General features: G+C 51.7%; 1 protein-coding gene and 1 long non-coding RNA gene across 2 annotated transcripts; one reads left to right on the top strand and one right to left on the bottom strand.

Moving 5' to 3' along the window:
• Window positions 1–1,301: 1,301 nt before the first annotated feature.
• HAND2 (heart and neural crest derivatives expressed 2) lies at window positions 1,302–4,222 on the bottom strand. The gene is made up of 2 exons (XM_059697629.1): window positions 3,531–4,222; window positions 1,302–2,208 (listed from the first exon to the last, which is right to left on the bottom strand). Exons 1-2 carry the CDS (start codon window positions 4,083–4,085, stop codon window positions 2,110–2,112), a joined length of 654 nt encoding a protein of 217 aa, XP_059553612.1. The 5' UTR covers window positions 4,086–4,222; the 3' UTR covers window positions 1,302–2,109.
• Window positions 4,223–5,158: 936 nt separating this feature from the next.
• On the top strand, window positions 5,159–14,352 carry LOC132235373 (uncharacterized). The gene is made up of 4 exons (XR_009453006.1): window positions 5,159–5,326; window positions 5,716–5,827; window positions 10,062–10,167; window positions 12,960–14,352. It is a non-coding gene; the product is annotated as an uncharacterized LOC132235373 (long non-coding RNA).
• Window positions 14,353–16,484: the final 2,132 nt, after the last annotated feature.

Below are 16,484 nucleotides of genomic sequence, written 5' to 3'. Positions count from 1 at the left end.
AAATCAGGGCGCGCCTCCCTCCGCCCCCCCCCCCCCAGTGCTATAAACAAAGGCAAGTGTCTGTAAACACAGCCCCGCGCCCACCGCGGCGGCCCAGCGCCGGCTGACCCGAGGGGAGAAAGTTCAGATCGCTTTGGCCGAGTTGTTCTAACCCCTCGCCCTCGCGTCGTCAGCTGCCCGCAGAAGAGACCCGCAGAGGCGCTCGCCGCCGCTCCCGGCCCTAGCGAATTCGCCCGCTGCAGGCGGCGGGCTCCGAGTGGGCACCGGCCGGGCGTGGGAACCGCCGGGAGATCAGGGGAGCGTCTGTGCCCGAAGCCGAGGTGCGAACACCACCTCGAGGATGGGTTCCAAGATGGAAAGCCTCTGGCTAGCCTCCCTAACACCAGATTTATATAAGTGGCGTTTCATGAAACAAACCACTTTTTAATACGTTTCACCTTTCTTCCCTCCACCCGCCCCCCCTCACTCCTGAATCCCTCTCCTCCTCTCCCCCTCCCAGGCCGGCCCAGTCCTTTTAGGCACACCCGTCCCTCTGGTTCCTAAAGCAGAGATTCGGGATCTAGCCAAGCCCACGGGCAAAGGAGGCCTCAGGGACTTCCTTCCGGGTCGTGCTGGGACTTGGGGAGACCAAACCTCGGACGACGTGGGGGGTGGGGGTGGGAGCTGGTAGTCCCGAGAGGGAGCGGCTTGCTGGGCCGGCTTGTGGCCGGTAGGACTTCAGACACCGCGCAGTTAATACTGAATTCCCTGTAGCTCACTGTAAATCTAGCCCTCACTACGCACCCCTTTTAAATCCATGGCCGTGCTCGAGGTTTCTTACTTGATGTTACCTAAGTTCCTGATCACGGACTTCACCCCCGCCCCCCACCAGGCCCTCCCTCTCCCCGGCCAGCTCAGATGAGAATACACTCCCCTGCCCCCTCCATACCACGCAAAGCCTCCTCTTTTTCTTTCTCTTTTTTAGATGAAAGCCCTATATTCTGAATGAAAGGCTTTAACGCCTGGGATTCTCCTCAAACCCCGTCCACCGGAAATGTGCTCCCCACACCAAAACCGAAGCCCTCACCCAATGGCTTCTGGTTGATTTTAGGAAAACAAGGACCCCTTTCCACCTTCTGGGGGAATCACCAGACCTTTCTCCAGCCCAGGCTCTCCTCCTACAGACCACTCGGCGTTCTCCCGGAGGTTGGGGGAGAGAGCCCAGGCACTATGGCAGGATTTTCATCAAGGACCCTCTCTTGAAGGAACCTCCACGCCCTGGGGAGGAGGGATGCTCACGTTAATGACTCTTTCAAATAAAGTTAGAGGCAATCATAATTTAGTTTACTTCGGAATATTTTAAATATTATGAAAACAAATATAACAGTTTTGTTTTCAAAACTCTTTTGAGGTATCAACTATTAAAAGATTGGGGGTTTTGTAAAAAAAAAACACACAGTGGTTTATTGAATACTTACAACGTTTACACCTTCAATATTAATTAAATTCCACTTAGTTTTAGAGGACGGAAGTGCACATAACAAGTAGCTGTTGGAAACATCTTGGAATAGGGAACAACCACGGATGAAACGAGACAGCACTAGATACCGACCCCAACGGAAATGTTAGCGGCCCCGTTTTCTGCTTTGAAATAAAGCTTTATAATCCCCAGGAATATTTATATCCAAAGGCCAAGTATTAAAGATACACTTCACATACACACCAAGGTCCGCTGTCTTTTATCTGGAAGCGGTTGGGTAGGTGGGGAGGGGGCCACGCTGGTGTCTATACAGCCAGGAGGGAACATTCAAACACAGAGAATCTACGAGACGACAGGATCCCTTACCACGCGGGAGTGTCCTCTTCATATTAAAATCTGGAATGCTTTTCTTCAAATATCCACTATTTTTTGGAGGGGGAGGTGGGGAGCGGATGCCTCATAGCGGGGCAAAGAGTGGGGAGGCAAATTGCACATAAATAAACCGGATGATTCCAAATGCAAGTAGTCCTCAGAGCCGAGCACGGAGAGCTTGCCCCGAGTCCTGGGTCTGCATCTGGCTCCTGGGCCCCAGCTCACTCACGCTCTCCTCCTCCTCCTCCTCCATCTCCTCCTTCTCCTCCTCCTCCTCCTCACTGCTTGAGTTCCAGGGCCCAGACGTGCTGCGGCCAGCCTGTCCGGCCTTTGGTTTTCTTGTCGTTGCTGCTCACTGTGCTTTTCAAGATTTCATTCTGGACAGAGGGGAGGCGAGGGGGAGAAAAGTGGAAAGAGAAATTCAGAGGGGAGACCTGGTTCCACATCACCCCCGCGCTCCCTGGGCTCAGAGAGACAGTGAGACCGAGGAAGAGATGGGAAGTAAAATGGTTTTAAGTCGTAGCCCCTGCACAAGAGCTACGAAGACTGGCGCTGCCCTAGCTACCGCCCTAGCTACCGCACAGGCCGCCAAGCGCCTGCAACACTCAACTACCGAATCCGCACGTTTATAAACAACAACCGGTTTGCAAGTCGCTTATGGAGGAGCTGGGGGCCCTTAGCCAGGGTTGGCTAAATATGGTTTCCCTGTCTTCAATTGCAATCCCAGATCCATGCTCTCAGGAAGATGGGGAGAAGTTCCCTCACCCTGGCTTGGGCCTGTGGGCCTGAGGTTTTCTAGAGAGGCTCCGCTGTGCCTCTCCTCCAGGCCTCTGAAATCCCTGGTTATTCTAGAGGTCACTCGTTTATGCAGCGACGAGAGCGCCTTCGGCCCCAAAGAAGAAACACTCTATTTTCCAGGCCCTTTTTGGCAAAAACCCCGCTCTGAACCCCACCACCCTCAGGGCACTTGGTAGGAACTTGAGAAAACTAATTTTCAGTTATAATTTTGTGTTACGGTTAACAACAATAACAATGATCACAGTAATATTTACTCTGTGTCTTAAAATATGCAGGGCAATGCAAAGAAAACAGAAATACCCATGAAATGTATTCATCTGATAAATTACGTTTTAACCTCATGGCGGAAGAGAAACTGGAGCTGCATTTTGAAGTTAAAAGTACTCATTGTATGTTTACCTTTACATCTTCCGGAGCACAGTAAGAACGACCACAAAACTCTCTTAAAAACAGTGGCAGCCTCCTTCTCAAGAGGTGGAAATGGAATCAATAGTGAAATAATTAGAATTGAGAGTTTGGGGGCGACCTTTTTCTTTTTAATATCTGAAAGCATCGGATTGGAGGCCAAATGAAGATTCTAAAGGACACGAAATGAGGTGTCCGGGCCAGGGCGATCGGAAGATCAATCGCGACCCTGAGTCTGCGAGGTCGGTCCTAAGTGCTTGGGGGAAGCAACGATAACCTGGAGGGAAGATCACCAGCGCCAAGCACCCCTCTTAACCTCCTCCTCTGGCTGACACCCTCCCCCACCGCAGCCCTCACACAACCCCGTGCAAACAACCTGGCTCAGGACGCAGCCGAAGAAAGCGGGATGCCATTGCTCAGCCCATTTGGAAAGAGACGGGGAGCACCGGTTCCCCGCAGCCCGCACCCCCACGGCCCCCTGCCCCCTGGTACTAACCAGCTCCTTCTTCCTCTTCTCTTCTTTCACATCTGTCTTCTTGATCTCCGCCTTGAAGGCCTCCGCCTCGCCGTTCTGGTCGTCCTTGGCCAGCAGGTCCATGAGGTAGGCGATGTAGCTGGTGGCCAGGCGCAGCGTCTTGATCTTGGAGAGTTTGGTGTCCGCAGGCACGTTGGGGATGCACTCGCGCAGTTCGGCGAAGGCGCTGTTGATGCTCTGAGTCCTGCGCCGCTCCTTGCGGTTGGCGGTGCCCCGGCGCTTCACCGGGCGCGGCCCCCCCAGGCCCGGGGGCCCGGCGCCCGGCGGTACCCCCCCGTAATGGGAGTGGTCCAGGCCGGCGGCGCCGCTGGCATACTCCGGGCTGTAGGACAGGGCCATGCTGTAGTCGGGGGGCGACATCTCGGGGTGGCCGATGAGCCAGCCGTGGAAGTAGGGGTTCTCCTCGTGGCTGCAGCGGCTGGCGGCGGCGGCGGCAGCGGCGGCGGCGGCAGCGGCGAACGGATAGCCTTCATGGTGCACCACCGGGTGGTGGGGGAAGCCCCCTACCAGACTCATCTCGCCCTCCGCGCCCCTCCACGCGCCCCAGCGTGCGCGCAGCCCCGCAGCGCCCTCGACCCGGGCCCCTGCTTCGGCGCTGGGCGGCCTCCCCCACCCCCCACCCCCCAACCCCCGGGCGCCCGGGCCGGCCCGGCAGCCGCAGAGGGGGGTGCTGCAGCCCGGGCCCCGGCCCCCCGCCTGGCCGGCCGGGCCCGCCTCAGCAGCGCTGCGGCCGCCGGCTCCCCATGGGGCGCGGCGAGCTGGTCCCGGCACCGTGCGCCCTTGGCCGCCGCCGCCGGCGCCGGCTCCCGCCTCGCTCCACGGCCCGCGCGCCCGCTCCTGCTTCCCGAGCTGCTGCGGAGACGCCGAATCTTCCGGTGCTCATGCAAAAGTGCCCGGGCTCCCGCGAGGCTGCTCCGCGGAGTCGCCGGGCTCGGCGCCCCGGCCGCGCTCCTGGCACCGACGTTAACTTGGAGTCCGGGGACGAGTCCGAGCCGCCGGTGGAGGAGCCGGCCCGGCTCTGCAGGGAGGCGGCGGGGTCGACTGCTCAGCGCGAAGCTACCTCCGTGCGACCCTCCCCTTCCCGCCCCTTCCCCTCCCCCCACCAGCCGGATCTGGGTTCTTGGGCGCTTATTGTTTTAATGAAATTTTGGACGGTGGTGGTTGTGGTCCTGAATGTGATTTTAGCTGCGAGTTACGTGTCCTCGCTCCTCTCGGGCTCCCTCGGAGGGTTTTCAGAGAGGTCTCAGTGCATCCATTTTCTCAGACCCTCTCCTTCCTTCGGGGGAAAGATCTGGGGCCCTGCGGTCGCCTTGGAGCGGGAAGGCCTTCGGCTCCGGCTCTCAGAGGGGCTGCGCGGTGGCCGAGGGAGCTCCCGGGTGGCGGCGGCCGTTCCGGGCTGGGCGCCGTAAGGGGAGTAAGCGGATTTTCCCGGCAGGATCTCCATGTACAGCTACATCTTTAGGGCCGCTCGGGTTAATATATGTCGTCAGAGGCCCCTCACGCCAATCCCGGGGCGGCGGGGGCGGCGCCTCGCGCTCTCCGCAATAAAACTTTTTGATGTTCTTCTTGCTAATTGCCGAGGTCCTCTTCCAGGATTGGCTGCCCCTTCATAACCATAAGATAATTAAAACGAGGGGGGGGGCAGGGTTAAAAAAACTTTTTTATCAGCCAGAGGTTAATGCAAGTGTTTAACAGATGCTTCATTATTAAAATATTTTTTCCCCCCAACTCTCAAATATTGAAGAATCTCAGACCAGGTACAGTATCTCTTCGCTTTTTTCTTTTCTGCCTTTTTTTTTTTTTTAAAGGTACGCAGATATTGCTTTTGGGAGTGTTTGGTGGTAGGTAATCAAGGCAAGGCATTCCGCAGGCCGACGGGTGCAGTTTTGTGCGGGTCGAGAGCAGACAGAGGCGGCGGGCTGCGGGGGGCGGGGAGGCCCCCACAAAGGCGCGGCTGAGCCCAGGCGGACGCGGGGCGGCGGGGAAGGCTGGTGCGTGGACCTGGGCGCGGGCTGGAGACTCCCGGCTGCGGTCCCTTCACTGACCCACCACGCGGGCCGTTTGGTGTGGCTCCTGCGATCGTGGCTGCTTTGGGAGATCACGATGGAGACCCGCCGATTGTAAATCCTATCTCCATATTCTTCAGGGACACCAGCCCCTCCGAAGACCTTGGGCGATTTCAAAGCGCAGGCACCTCGATTCCCCGAATTTGTGGTGTAGCGGGTCCCGGTGTTCCCCTGTTTTAACTAGCCTGTTTGGTAAGTAACTGAATCTTTTTTACAGCGTGTTCAGAGCTTATTTTCCAGTTTTTATGAACAAACATATAAATATATCTCTACATTCCTGCCTCTCCCATAAAAGCGGGCATCTGTGGAAGGCAGGTTTAGTTCTCGGAGGGGAACCATTAAACACCAGTTTAAGAGGCAGGCTAGAAGGACGGCTCGTGGATGTTTAGATTGCTGGCCTTGGTGATCTTGAACGCATTATCACGGAAAATGGATCTCCACTTGGACGCCGCAGGCCTCGGGGCACCCAGGCCAGGGCGCCCCTGTGGCGTGAGCATCTCTGAGAAGGATCAGAAGGATCGCAGGACGCTAGTCGGGTGAGGAGACGGTGGGACCGGGACCGGACAGTGGCGGGAGCTGAAGTCATCCATCGGGCTTCGCCCAGAGCGGCCAGGGGAGGCTGATCTGGATAGATGAGGGTGGTAGATGAGGATTCTGTTCGATGGAGTTCAGTTTGGGAAAGGATGTCAGCAGAAGCCCTCTGGCATCAATTTGAGGGACCAGAGGGCAGAGTGTGCAGAAGAAGGAGCAGGACACCGTGCTGGTCCTAACCAGGGTCGCCCAGGGGAGACCAATGACGACTCCACCTGGGTCATCCACCATCCTTGGAGGCAGGCCGCAAAGTGAGTCCCCAGGACTCTGGGAGGACAATCCTCTCCTGGCCCTCTGGGTGCGTTCTGTGGGGGTACCTCATGCAGGGATGGAAGGCATGGTCAGGGCAAATGGAGAGCAGGGCTTGGGGGGTTGTCCAACTCCATTGCTGCCAAGGATTTGAGGCACAGAGCCCTGGGCAACAGCACTGAGAAATAAGTTTTAGGTTGGCTGCAGCAGGGCAGTAGGAAGGGGAAGGAACTCAGAGAGGGATGTAGGCTGGGAGTCCATGCGAGGCCGTTCAGTTCCCTCCGTGGGTCAGTTTCCCTGGCGGCCTGGCCCCGGTCAGAACGTCTTAAGGCAGAGAGCAGGGAGTGGAGAGCAGCTGAAGCCAGATTCATTGGTAAGTGCCAGGGGTTTGGGTTTGGGCTGGGAACAAAATAGGGATCTAGAACTTAGAAGCTCCAACTTTGGTGGGTCTGCAATTTTGAACATAAGGAGAGTCCTTTTAAGACGTTGCTCTTCTAAGAAAGAATATAGGTAGTGTGGTCTGGGTTCTGTTTACATTTCCACCGGGAGGCAAACCCTGAGTGTGTAAATATTGGTAGTTCAATCCCCTGACATTTGATACATTAAAAAAAAGTCTGTTTATAAAAACACATCTAGGCCTTGGGAGTATGTAGACAAAGTAAGATGGTTGCACCCTGGCCGGGAACAGATAAAATCCACGGAGAGTAGTTGGTAGTCTGCTTTCAGACCCAAAGGGAATTTGGGGAGTTGAACGGAGGAGGAAGGGGCCCAGGAGAGGGCTGAGTTGGAGGTTGGGATGCTGTGTCCATCCGAGGCCAGTGGCCTCCGTGGCGAAGGCTTCAGAACTGGCCTTGCCTTTCTCGTGATCTTTAATTGAAACAACACCAACAAAAATGAGCGAGTCCCTGCATGGCCCCAGATAGCATGGCAAGTGATAAAAAAAAAAAAAAAAGACGGACAACATGGGACAGAAAAAAGTCGTAAAAGATGCTAATCTGAGCATCAGTTCTTACTGACAGTGTCATTATCAGTTAATTAATGTGGTCCAAGGGTCTAGGGCTTCATTTATCTCAGAAAGCCAAACCCAGGGGCCACAGCCTTCGAAAGGCAGCGGCTTGGAGGCAGGGGACAGATGGGTGAACTCTGCTCTCTTTAACTGTAGTTACTGCCTCAGAGAAGCCAGACTAGTGAGCGCCACTCTGAATTCTCAATCAAAGGCAGCCACGTTTTCCCCTCAGTGCTCTCTTTGGCTCATTTTGCTCCAGGTGCAGTGAGTGGGATGCTGGGTTAGCTTGCTGTTTTGGAAAGCTGTGAGGCAAAGATGCCATCTCGAGTTCGCCCCCAGTTTGGGTACCCTGTGCCTTCCAGAGGCGGCAGTGATGAAAGTGATGGTAGTGGCAGTGATGGAGGGGGAAAGGAGAGGGGGAAAAGGGAAGGAGGGTGTAGCTCCAGGCTTAGATGTCAGCCTGGTGACCCCTCCCCAGGGCTGAACTAGTGTGGCCTCTGGGGCACTGCTCCCCAAAGGGCATATTTTCCGAGTACTCAGAGGGCCCCAGCTGCTGAGATGATGCTGGCTGGGGGGCAGCCCTAGGGTGGGTGCCCACAGGAGGAATCCTGGCAAGGGCATTACTTCCTACTTCTCCTTTTCCTAGGCTGGGGGGCTGCAACTTGTCTTTTACGGGGTCAGTTTGGAGACCCCTTCACAGGGGGGCCGCCCTGGTTTGGGGGGATGTTTGTGATTCTGTGTCCACGGGATGTTTGTGATTCTGTGTCCACCGTCTTTGTCGTAGCTGATGGCGTACTCACTGTGCTGCTCCTGACATCTGCCTCCAACTAAACATACAGAACCGGGTTCAAACATTTATTGTGCGCTCACATCCCTGCCTCTCTCCCTTCACTCCCACCCCCTCCCCTGGAAAAGATTCAAAGAGCATGAGAGAGGCTGAGCACTCCCTTGCAAACATGTTGGTCTTGTGAGATACTTTAAAAATCAATCTGGTTTAAACGAAAAAAAAAATATTTTTAAACCTCAGTGTGTTTTAGGGAAAATACAGGTCTTTTTGAGGTCTTTATAATTCCAAAGGCAAGGGCAGTTTGTATCTTGTGTTTTGCTCATGAGAACTCAAAATAAACTGGACCTGAAACGAACCAGGCCAAAGGGCCATAAACACACATTTTATGTTTACGGGAATGATGGCTCAATTCCCTTCGTCCTTTTTCAAATCTCGTTTTACCTTATTTCCCCAACTAACATAGAAGTCACTGAGCATTCCCTTATATATCTACAATGAGCTTATATCAAGTGACCCCCAGAAACCCACCAAACCCAGAAGGTGGCACAAGAAGCAACGTGTTCTTGAAGATGTAACCCAGTCCCACCTGCTCCCAGGACCCTGCTTCCTGTGACAGCGGATGGCTCTGCATTCCTGTCTGTACTAGGGTGGGGTGGAGTCATCGTACATGCTGACCACTTAGTTTCAGAACCCTTAGGACATCTAGAACAAGACACATTGCCCGAGTGCCGGCAAGGGTTTCTCTCGAACTGGGGTTTTGTAGGCCCTCGCTTCCTTGTTTTCCTTTTCGGAAACAGTTGTCTACAGACCTGGCAAGGGACAGTGGCTCCAGCAATGAAGGTCCGCTTGCAGCACACATCTACAAAGCAGAATCAAAGTCCATCGGACTTTTGTATCTGTTTCAGACATGAAGGGCGGGGAAAGCTTCCCTTGGGCTCTTATGAGGTTTTATTTCTTCTGAGCATTTTCTTTTTTTGTATTTTGGGGTGGGGGCAGGGTATTTGAAGAGTGGGCCCTGTTCTCCCCTTTTCCCCATCCAGAGTGGTTCTGTGGAGATGGGGGTGGCGGGGAGGGGCTGAGCCAGCTGAGGTCATGACTGTGAAGGGGCTGATTGCTTATGACTCCTTCAGTCCAATGATGATTAAGAAACATCCCAGTCAATGGACACAATTGGGACTTGCCTGTTGCCTGTATATCTTCCCTTCCCCCCTTCTTGCCCCCCCTCCCCTCCACTTGGTCCCTCTTCTCCCCTGTCTCCTTCCCTCCCTTCTAATTTGCCCTCGTTTGGGCTGACAAGGTTTTTGATGTTACTGACTGGTTCATCCTAACTCCTATAAGAACCCGCCCCCCCCCGTTTTTTTTTTTTAAATTGAGATATAACTGACATGCAACATTGTTGTAAGTTTAACGTATACAACATGTATGCAAAATATTAATATCCAAGATGACTGGCATTGGGAATTTCCATTTCCTCCAAATAATCAATGACTAGCTCTCCATGCTAACTGGAAGATAGTCAGCTGGTCTGAGGGGTTTGCACTGATAAGGGAGAACGAGGTACTTTGTTAGGTATCCAGGTCTGTAAAGCTAAAATACTTATTCAGACTAAAGGGGACAAAAGATAGTGTACGTGAAAGGGCCGCACGAGAGGCAGTATACATGGGAGGTGTTATTAATGTTATTACAGGGGTCCTAAGAGGTCCTGTAAATCTGATCTTTGCTACTTTGCAGTAAAATATAGTTTACACCCCACAGGATTTATGTTAACTACTCATCCACATTCTTGTTTCAAGCAAATTGTATACACGCCAGCAATATTTTCTTCCAAGCCGGGAGGAAATCATTCAACATTCAGAGGAGGAAGTAATTGCAAGTTTGCATACAGGCTCTGTGGAAACAGTAAGTAATTAACTTCAACTAGTCCTAAATACAGTCTGGGGTGCAGAATAAAATACAAAAGCAAACAGCAACTTAAAACGTGGGGCTCTGGACAAACCATTTATGTGACTGAAGGGTCTGTTTGTGACTTGAGGGCCAGGCCATGCCCACTTCTAACTGCAGTATTGCTCGCATTCCTGGAAGTCCTGTTCTGAAACCTCCTTTGCAAACTCACATAGAGGGATTTCTTTTGCCCTGGCAGTTCCTTCCAAACCTTTTCTACTTTCTTCTAGGGCCTTTGCGTCTAGTCTAGTCGAGGGACCTGAGCCAGGATGCTTAGGTTTCAGGTTAACAAAAAGAAACACTTTTATTGTCAATATTAATGGCAAACCTCGATCTTTACAAGGCTTGGGTTTAGCAGCGTGAGCAGATCAAAAGCAGCTTGGCTTGATTCCTCAATATTCTCTGGAGCTTAGACAATTAACTGCAATTTTGCTCCAAACGAAACAACGCACAAAAGTTAGTTACAGAAATGTGACAGCTAGTCTTTCAGCAGAGATTTTTTACCTGTGCACACCGTGTCAGAATCTAATAAATTTGCCCACTGAACCCGAGTTGAGTTTTGAAGGAAACCTCCTTAAAGTGTGTGAGCCGAGTGTCTTCATTTGCAATGTCAGGAGCCTGTTTCAGTGTGTGCATTCCACACTCGCCTTTCTGGCCGGGTGAGGATCCGGCAGACTGAGGTCTCCCTGGTAATTTGGGTACACCGAGTCTCCAGTTAATGATAGATAATCAGCCTCTGGGTCACTCGGTCATTCTCTTATTACAAACCCCTCCTGCTCTCTCTGATCTCCTTTCAAACTAAATTTCACACAAATAAAGCAAGACAGGGACAAGTTCTTGAGAGAGAGAGAGAGAGAGAGAGAGAGAGAGAGAGGGAGAGAGAGAGAGAAGTATTAGAAACTCCTGATACAGAACTCTAAACAAGGAAAGGCAAACTAAAAGAGGATAGGAAAGGACATCTTATCAAAATGAACATGTTGTGTACAAAACATGAAAAGGAAAGGCTCTGGTTTTTGTTCAAGTGACAGAAAATTAAAATAAAAATAATTGCAGGCAGAAAAGTTATAAACAGAGAAGGCAGGATGCTTGCGGGAAATGCGCAGCACTGGGAGGCTAATTTGTTGTTACAGATTATATATCTGCCCCGTGATTGGAGAGGGGCGACTTTGTTCCATTTTCCAGCAGAGAATGGTTTTCTTTGAATACTTGTGTGAATGCCCACTTACGTTAACACGGGCCAAAACCTCGAGGAACAAAACGTGGAATTGCATTCTGCTTGCAAAGCATCCAACTTCAAAGAAGAAAAGCAGAATTCCATTCAGAACACGTTTGGAGGCTTCTCTAAATCGGTGTGGCGGGTGCTTTTTTGTTTTGCTAACAGAAGGCACAGATCACTCTTGGGGGAGTCCAACCGAAACCAGGCCTCCCCTATCCCCCCCCCCCCTCCAGGGGTCTTCCTTCTTCCAGTCTACATCTGCCTCTGACTCCAGAAAGACAACCTTCAGATTGGCTAAGCTGCTTTTCTGACCAGATCCCTCGGGGGAGGCGCTGGCTTGTGTGGCTCTAGTACAGAGGTTCTCAACCTGTGGGTGTGACCCCTTTGGCGGTTGAAAGACCCTTTCCCAGGGGTCGCCTAAGACCATCCTGCATATCAGATATCTACATTACCATTCATAACAGTAGCAACATTACAGTTATGAAGTAGCAACGAAAATCATTTTATGGTTGGGTCACAACATGAGGAACTGCATTTGAAGGGCCAGAAGGTTGAGAACCACTGCTAGGAGTTCTGAGGAGAGCGCCAACCCCCCCCCCCCCCCCTGCATGTTCCCACCGCTGTCCTTGACAGTCTCCCTTGGCCCCAGCCCAGGGCTCTGGAAGGGTCTAAGTCTAGCCCTAAGGGTGCTGTCGACAAGCCCTAATCTGCAGAGAGACTGGAATTTAGGCTCAGGGTTTGATCAACTCAGTTCTCAAGTTAGAGGAGCAAGCAGGAGATGGCAGCAGGTGCTCAACTGTGGGTCTGACACCCCCTGCCTCCTCAGCATAGCTAGCATACAACCCCACCCCCCTCTGTGTTTCTTCTACCCCCACCCCCCAAATGCCGTCCATCCAGGAATCCTTTCCAGGTATAGCTTCCCTTCTCTCTCTTCCACCAACTCAATCTTTTTTCTTTTGAATTCCTTTCTGGGGCCCCTGCTTGGGTTTCTCTAGTAGATCTCTGGGCACTTCCTGTGACTATGGGTTCGTGGGGAGCCCATCCAACGCCTTGAACCCTGTAGTAGGTGCTTAAACGGCTTGTGTAAAAGGGGTGACTTAGAGCAGTCAGGTGAATCCCGCCGATCCGGTAGCAGTCGGGTTGGTTTTTATTTTGAAAGCGACTCGAGCTAGTGGAGGAGTTGATCGTGGCCCATTAGGGAACCGACCTTTCTCTCTAACTCCCCGGGAGACCCAGGGAAGCCTTCCTCCCATGATCGCACCGGCATCGGGTCTGCCGAAGCCAACTTTGGATCCGGGAGGGGGTGCCCTTTCTCGACCTCCTGGGGCCCGCGAGTCGGAGCGGGCACGGAGGGCTCCGGGCTCCCCACGGAGGGGCGCCTCGGTCTTTCTGAGCCTTAGTTTCCCCATCTGAACAATGGGGGGTAATGAGCCCGGCCTCGAGGGTGTTAGGGAAGATGAACCGGTTTCTGGTTGCGCGGAGCAAGTATTTATGTATCTCCTCTGCCTCTCCGGCTTCTCGCCCTCTCTTCCAGGAGCCCGAGGACGCAGCCAGACAACTGCGGGCCGGGCCGGGCCGGGCCGGGTCGCCTCCCCGGGGATCGCAAGGCCTCAGCCCTCGAAGGACAGTGTGCGCCCCAGACTGAGATGCGGGGCTGCAGCCACAGCCCGGGACCGTTAGGGTGCAGGGGGCGCCACCCCGCACTTTTAGGCCTCTGCGTTGGCTGCTGGGCCGCTCCTGGTTAACGTCTCCTTTTGATGCCACCGCCGCCCAGGAGGCCGGTTCTCCGCCACTCAGGCCCAGGCGGGTCGCCGCTGCCGGGCGGGAGGGACCTCCCCCGGCGGCCCCCGGCGGATCCCGGAGGACTGTTCGGCGGAGGCGGGCAGCAAGGGGTTAACCGCGTCCCTCCCCCACCGCGCCCGGCACGCGGGGCGAAGGCCGCCGCCTCCCTCCCGAGGTCTCATTAGGGGAACCCTCACCGCTATTTTCAACATTTCCTCAATCAAGTGCCTTTAAATAGAGCTGCACAAATAAATTGGCGGCAAAAGCGTAGATCTTGTCACGACCGCGACCAATCCCAATATTTCAGCCGTGTTTGCTTTGCAATTACGGGTTGGCTGGTGGCAGCGGTGCCACCGGGGCCAATCTGCAGCCGCCCGGCTTCTCCTCGGCTCCCCGGGGCGGGTGCGGGCGGCCGGCGGCCCGGGGAGCCCCCGCGGGGGAACCGGGCGGCTCCGGGGGAGGGGCCGCGAGGGGGCGCGGGCGGCCGAGCTTCCCTCCGCCGCGCGCACAGGGCGCGCAGGGCGCTGGCCGAGGGATCGGACCCCGCAGGCTCCCGCCGGAGCCGCGGAGGCGGCTTCACCAACAATGAAAGCAGCAGCACGCACGTGGCCATCGCGTCGCGTCCTTCCTGACCCTTTCCCTCCTCTCCCCGCTCTTCCCTCCCCGCTCTTCCCTCCCCGAGACCCGCTGCTCCGGTGTTTGTTAGCGGTTCCTGGACTTTCCTCCCGCCCCTCCCGCCCCCCCTCGCTGTTAAACTGCTAGCATGATTTGTTACATTTTCCATAGCTGCTTATTCTGGTTTGACTTGGGGAACAAAGTCACTTTAAATCCTCGGCAGGAAGAGCGAAGCTCCGAGCCCCTTGGAAGGGCTCCCGCGGGCGCGTGGCCGCCCCGGCCCCCCCGCCCCCGGCCCCCACGCGGCGGCGCGTCCGCGCGAATCCGCCGCCGGACGCGGGCGGTCCCCGCGCAGCCAGCCGGGCGGTGGCCGCAGCACAGTAGTTCGCTGCAATCAGGTCCTAAGCCTTGTATTTCACAGACAATTACATCTTGGCGGCTGTTGAACAAAAATGTAATATTTACTCTGCGCTACACCGAGGAGCACTTTCAAAGTCGCAAAACAAAATACTACATTTCAAAAAAGAAAATATGCTAATAAATCTCTTTTTATGGATTCTCTCTGCATAAATGGAAACAACGTGATTTAAATCCTCGGTACTCTGGCCCCCTCCGCCCCCCTCCCTCCTTTCAGGCACAGCTGAAGTTAGACAGATACTGTCTTTTAACACACATTCTACATGTCTTGGGGGAGGCACCCACATTTGTTACATTCAATTTAGTTTCCAAACTTTCACACCCACCCTGACCCACAGAGCCGCATGCAGCAAGGATTATGAATTCATTAGCTCTGGGATGTGAAGTCTATTTTCACACGGATTCGAAAAAGATGGCATGACTTGGGTAATTAATTTATAACTTCATGTAACTTTCTAAATGGCTACCCATTTTCCTCTCAGGTGGGCTTCTGAAGGAGGTGGGAAAGTTGAGGCAAAGAAATAGTTTCATGAAACTCTGGGGTACATGTTAAAATATGTTTATTATTTAAAAATGCATAAAGTATGGACCTGTATTTGTTTGCTAGTGATCATAAAATAAATTCATAGCCGTTCTTGCTAATTAACAATCTTTTTTATGCTTAAAAATTGTTTAAAAATAAATCCTCTTGGACTATATCTTTATTCTTCCGGATCACCCTCCTATTGAAATATTTGGTCCTCAATTTTATTTATAGTAAACCTCAGAGATGATGGTTTCCTAAAACTGTGCAATGACAAAGCCACAGAATAATATTTCAAGTCCAGAAGTCATGCATACTCATGTACATCTCCCATAGAGTTTTCTAGCTGATGGCTTTAGTATTTCAAGAAATAGGAAACAGTAGCTAGAAAGGGTACCATTTCCTAAAAATTCTCTCTTTACAAAAAAAAACTTGGTCTGGCATATTATTCCATGCACAAATTATAATATTAGTTTCATGTGTGTTAATCTGTTTAGTATTAAAACTGCTAGAGTGTCTTAACCACTAACATGTTTTACTACACTGCTTTCAAATGGGTGATCTCAGATAATTATGAAGATTTTGATGTTAATCCCACATTAAGTGAACAACTATGAAAATAACCTTAAAGCATTATTATTCTTATATAAATGCCAGCAAATACAATTGTAGAGGGAACACGATTACTTTTTATCTGACATTATCCTATAAGGATATGGCTACATTTATTTCTTTTAAGATCGGGGCAGTTTTCAATTATTTTTTTAACAGATTTTTTTTTCTTCAAAACAGCATTTGCAAAGCCTATAAACCACAGCAACTTTTGTACTGACAGATACAGATTTTTCCTACATTGTTATTAATTAGCCTCTTTGCAAACTCACTAAAATAGAATAATATACACAAATATCAAAATGTAGAGAATAATTATTAGGTCTACATATTTATTAAGCTAAACCAATGTTATTAAAATTAAAAACATGTGTGCTTGGCATATAAATGTTTCTTTAAGAATTCTTTTTTTTGGATGCACAGTTATTATTTTTAAAGCCAACTGAGATTTTCAAGTTCTGATTTTCCACTCTAAACAGGCATTGCATTGTTTTAAACAGTAGCTCCTGGAGCAGTACCACCCTTAGTATTTTAGACTTCCAAACAACAATTGGAATTGGATAAATGCTTTCAGCTGCGAGCACTTTCCTAATACCTTTGTAGGTAATAGGATTCCCTGTTTGTGCTGGGTGACAAATGGACAGTGCACTGGACAGTCTGCCTACTCTTTGCAGAATCTACAAGCAATTGGAGTTTTCTGTAAGACTGCTTGGGGTTCATCTAAAAAAATCTGTTTCAGAGAATATATTCAGAGAATATAAGCGAGTGCCTTTTCTAACTATATTTATGAAATGATGGCTTAAGAGAGGGATGTGAAATATAAGAGAGGAGGAATGTGGAGACCAAAAAAAAAAAAATTCTGAAAAAGAAAGTTTTCTCAGGCAGGATCTGGCTCTTTGTCTATAAGTAGGAGAGTGATGAGTTGCAGCCACATCAGGGAATATATTTTGTTGTTGTTGTTGTTTTCTTCAATTCAGTGCTTTTAAAGTAGATTTTTCACCTGAGAAGTGCAATTAAGAAAATATATGTGAATTCTTACATAGCTTCCTTGATTTTCAATATCAGGTCCACCATGCCATTGTTCTTTCTAAATGAATGAATGCAGTAACA

Source organism: Myotis daubentonii, chromosome 5, assembly GCF_963259705.1.
Source record: "Myotis daubentonii chromosome 5, mMyoDau2.1, whole genome shotgun sequence".
In the NCBI taxonomy this organism is placed as follows: domain Eukaryota; kingdom Metazoa; phylum Chordata; class Mammalia; order Chiroptera; family Vespertilionidae; genus Myotis; species Myotis daubentonii.
This window is presented reverse-complemented; position numbering and strand designations above follow the sequence as displayed.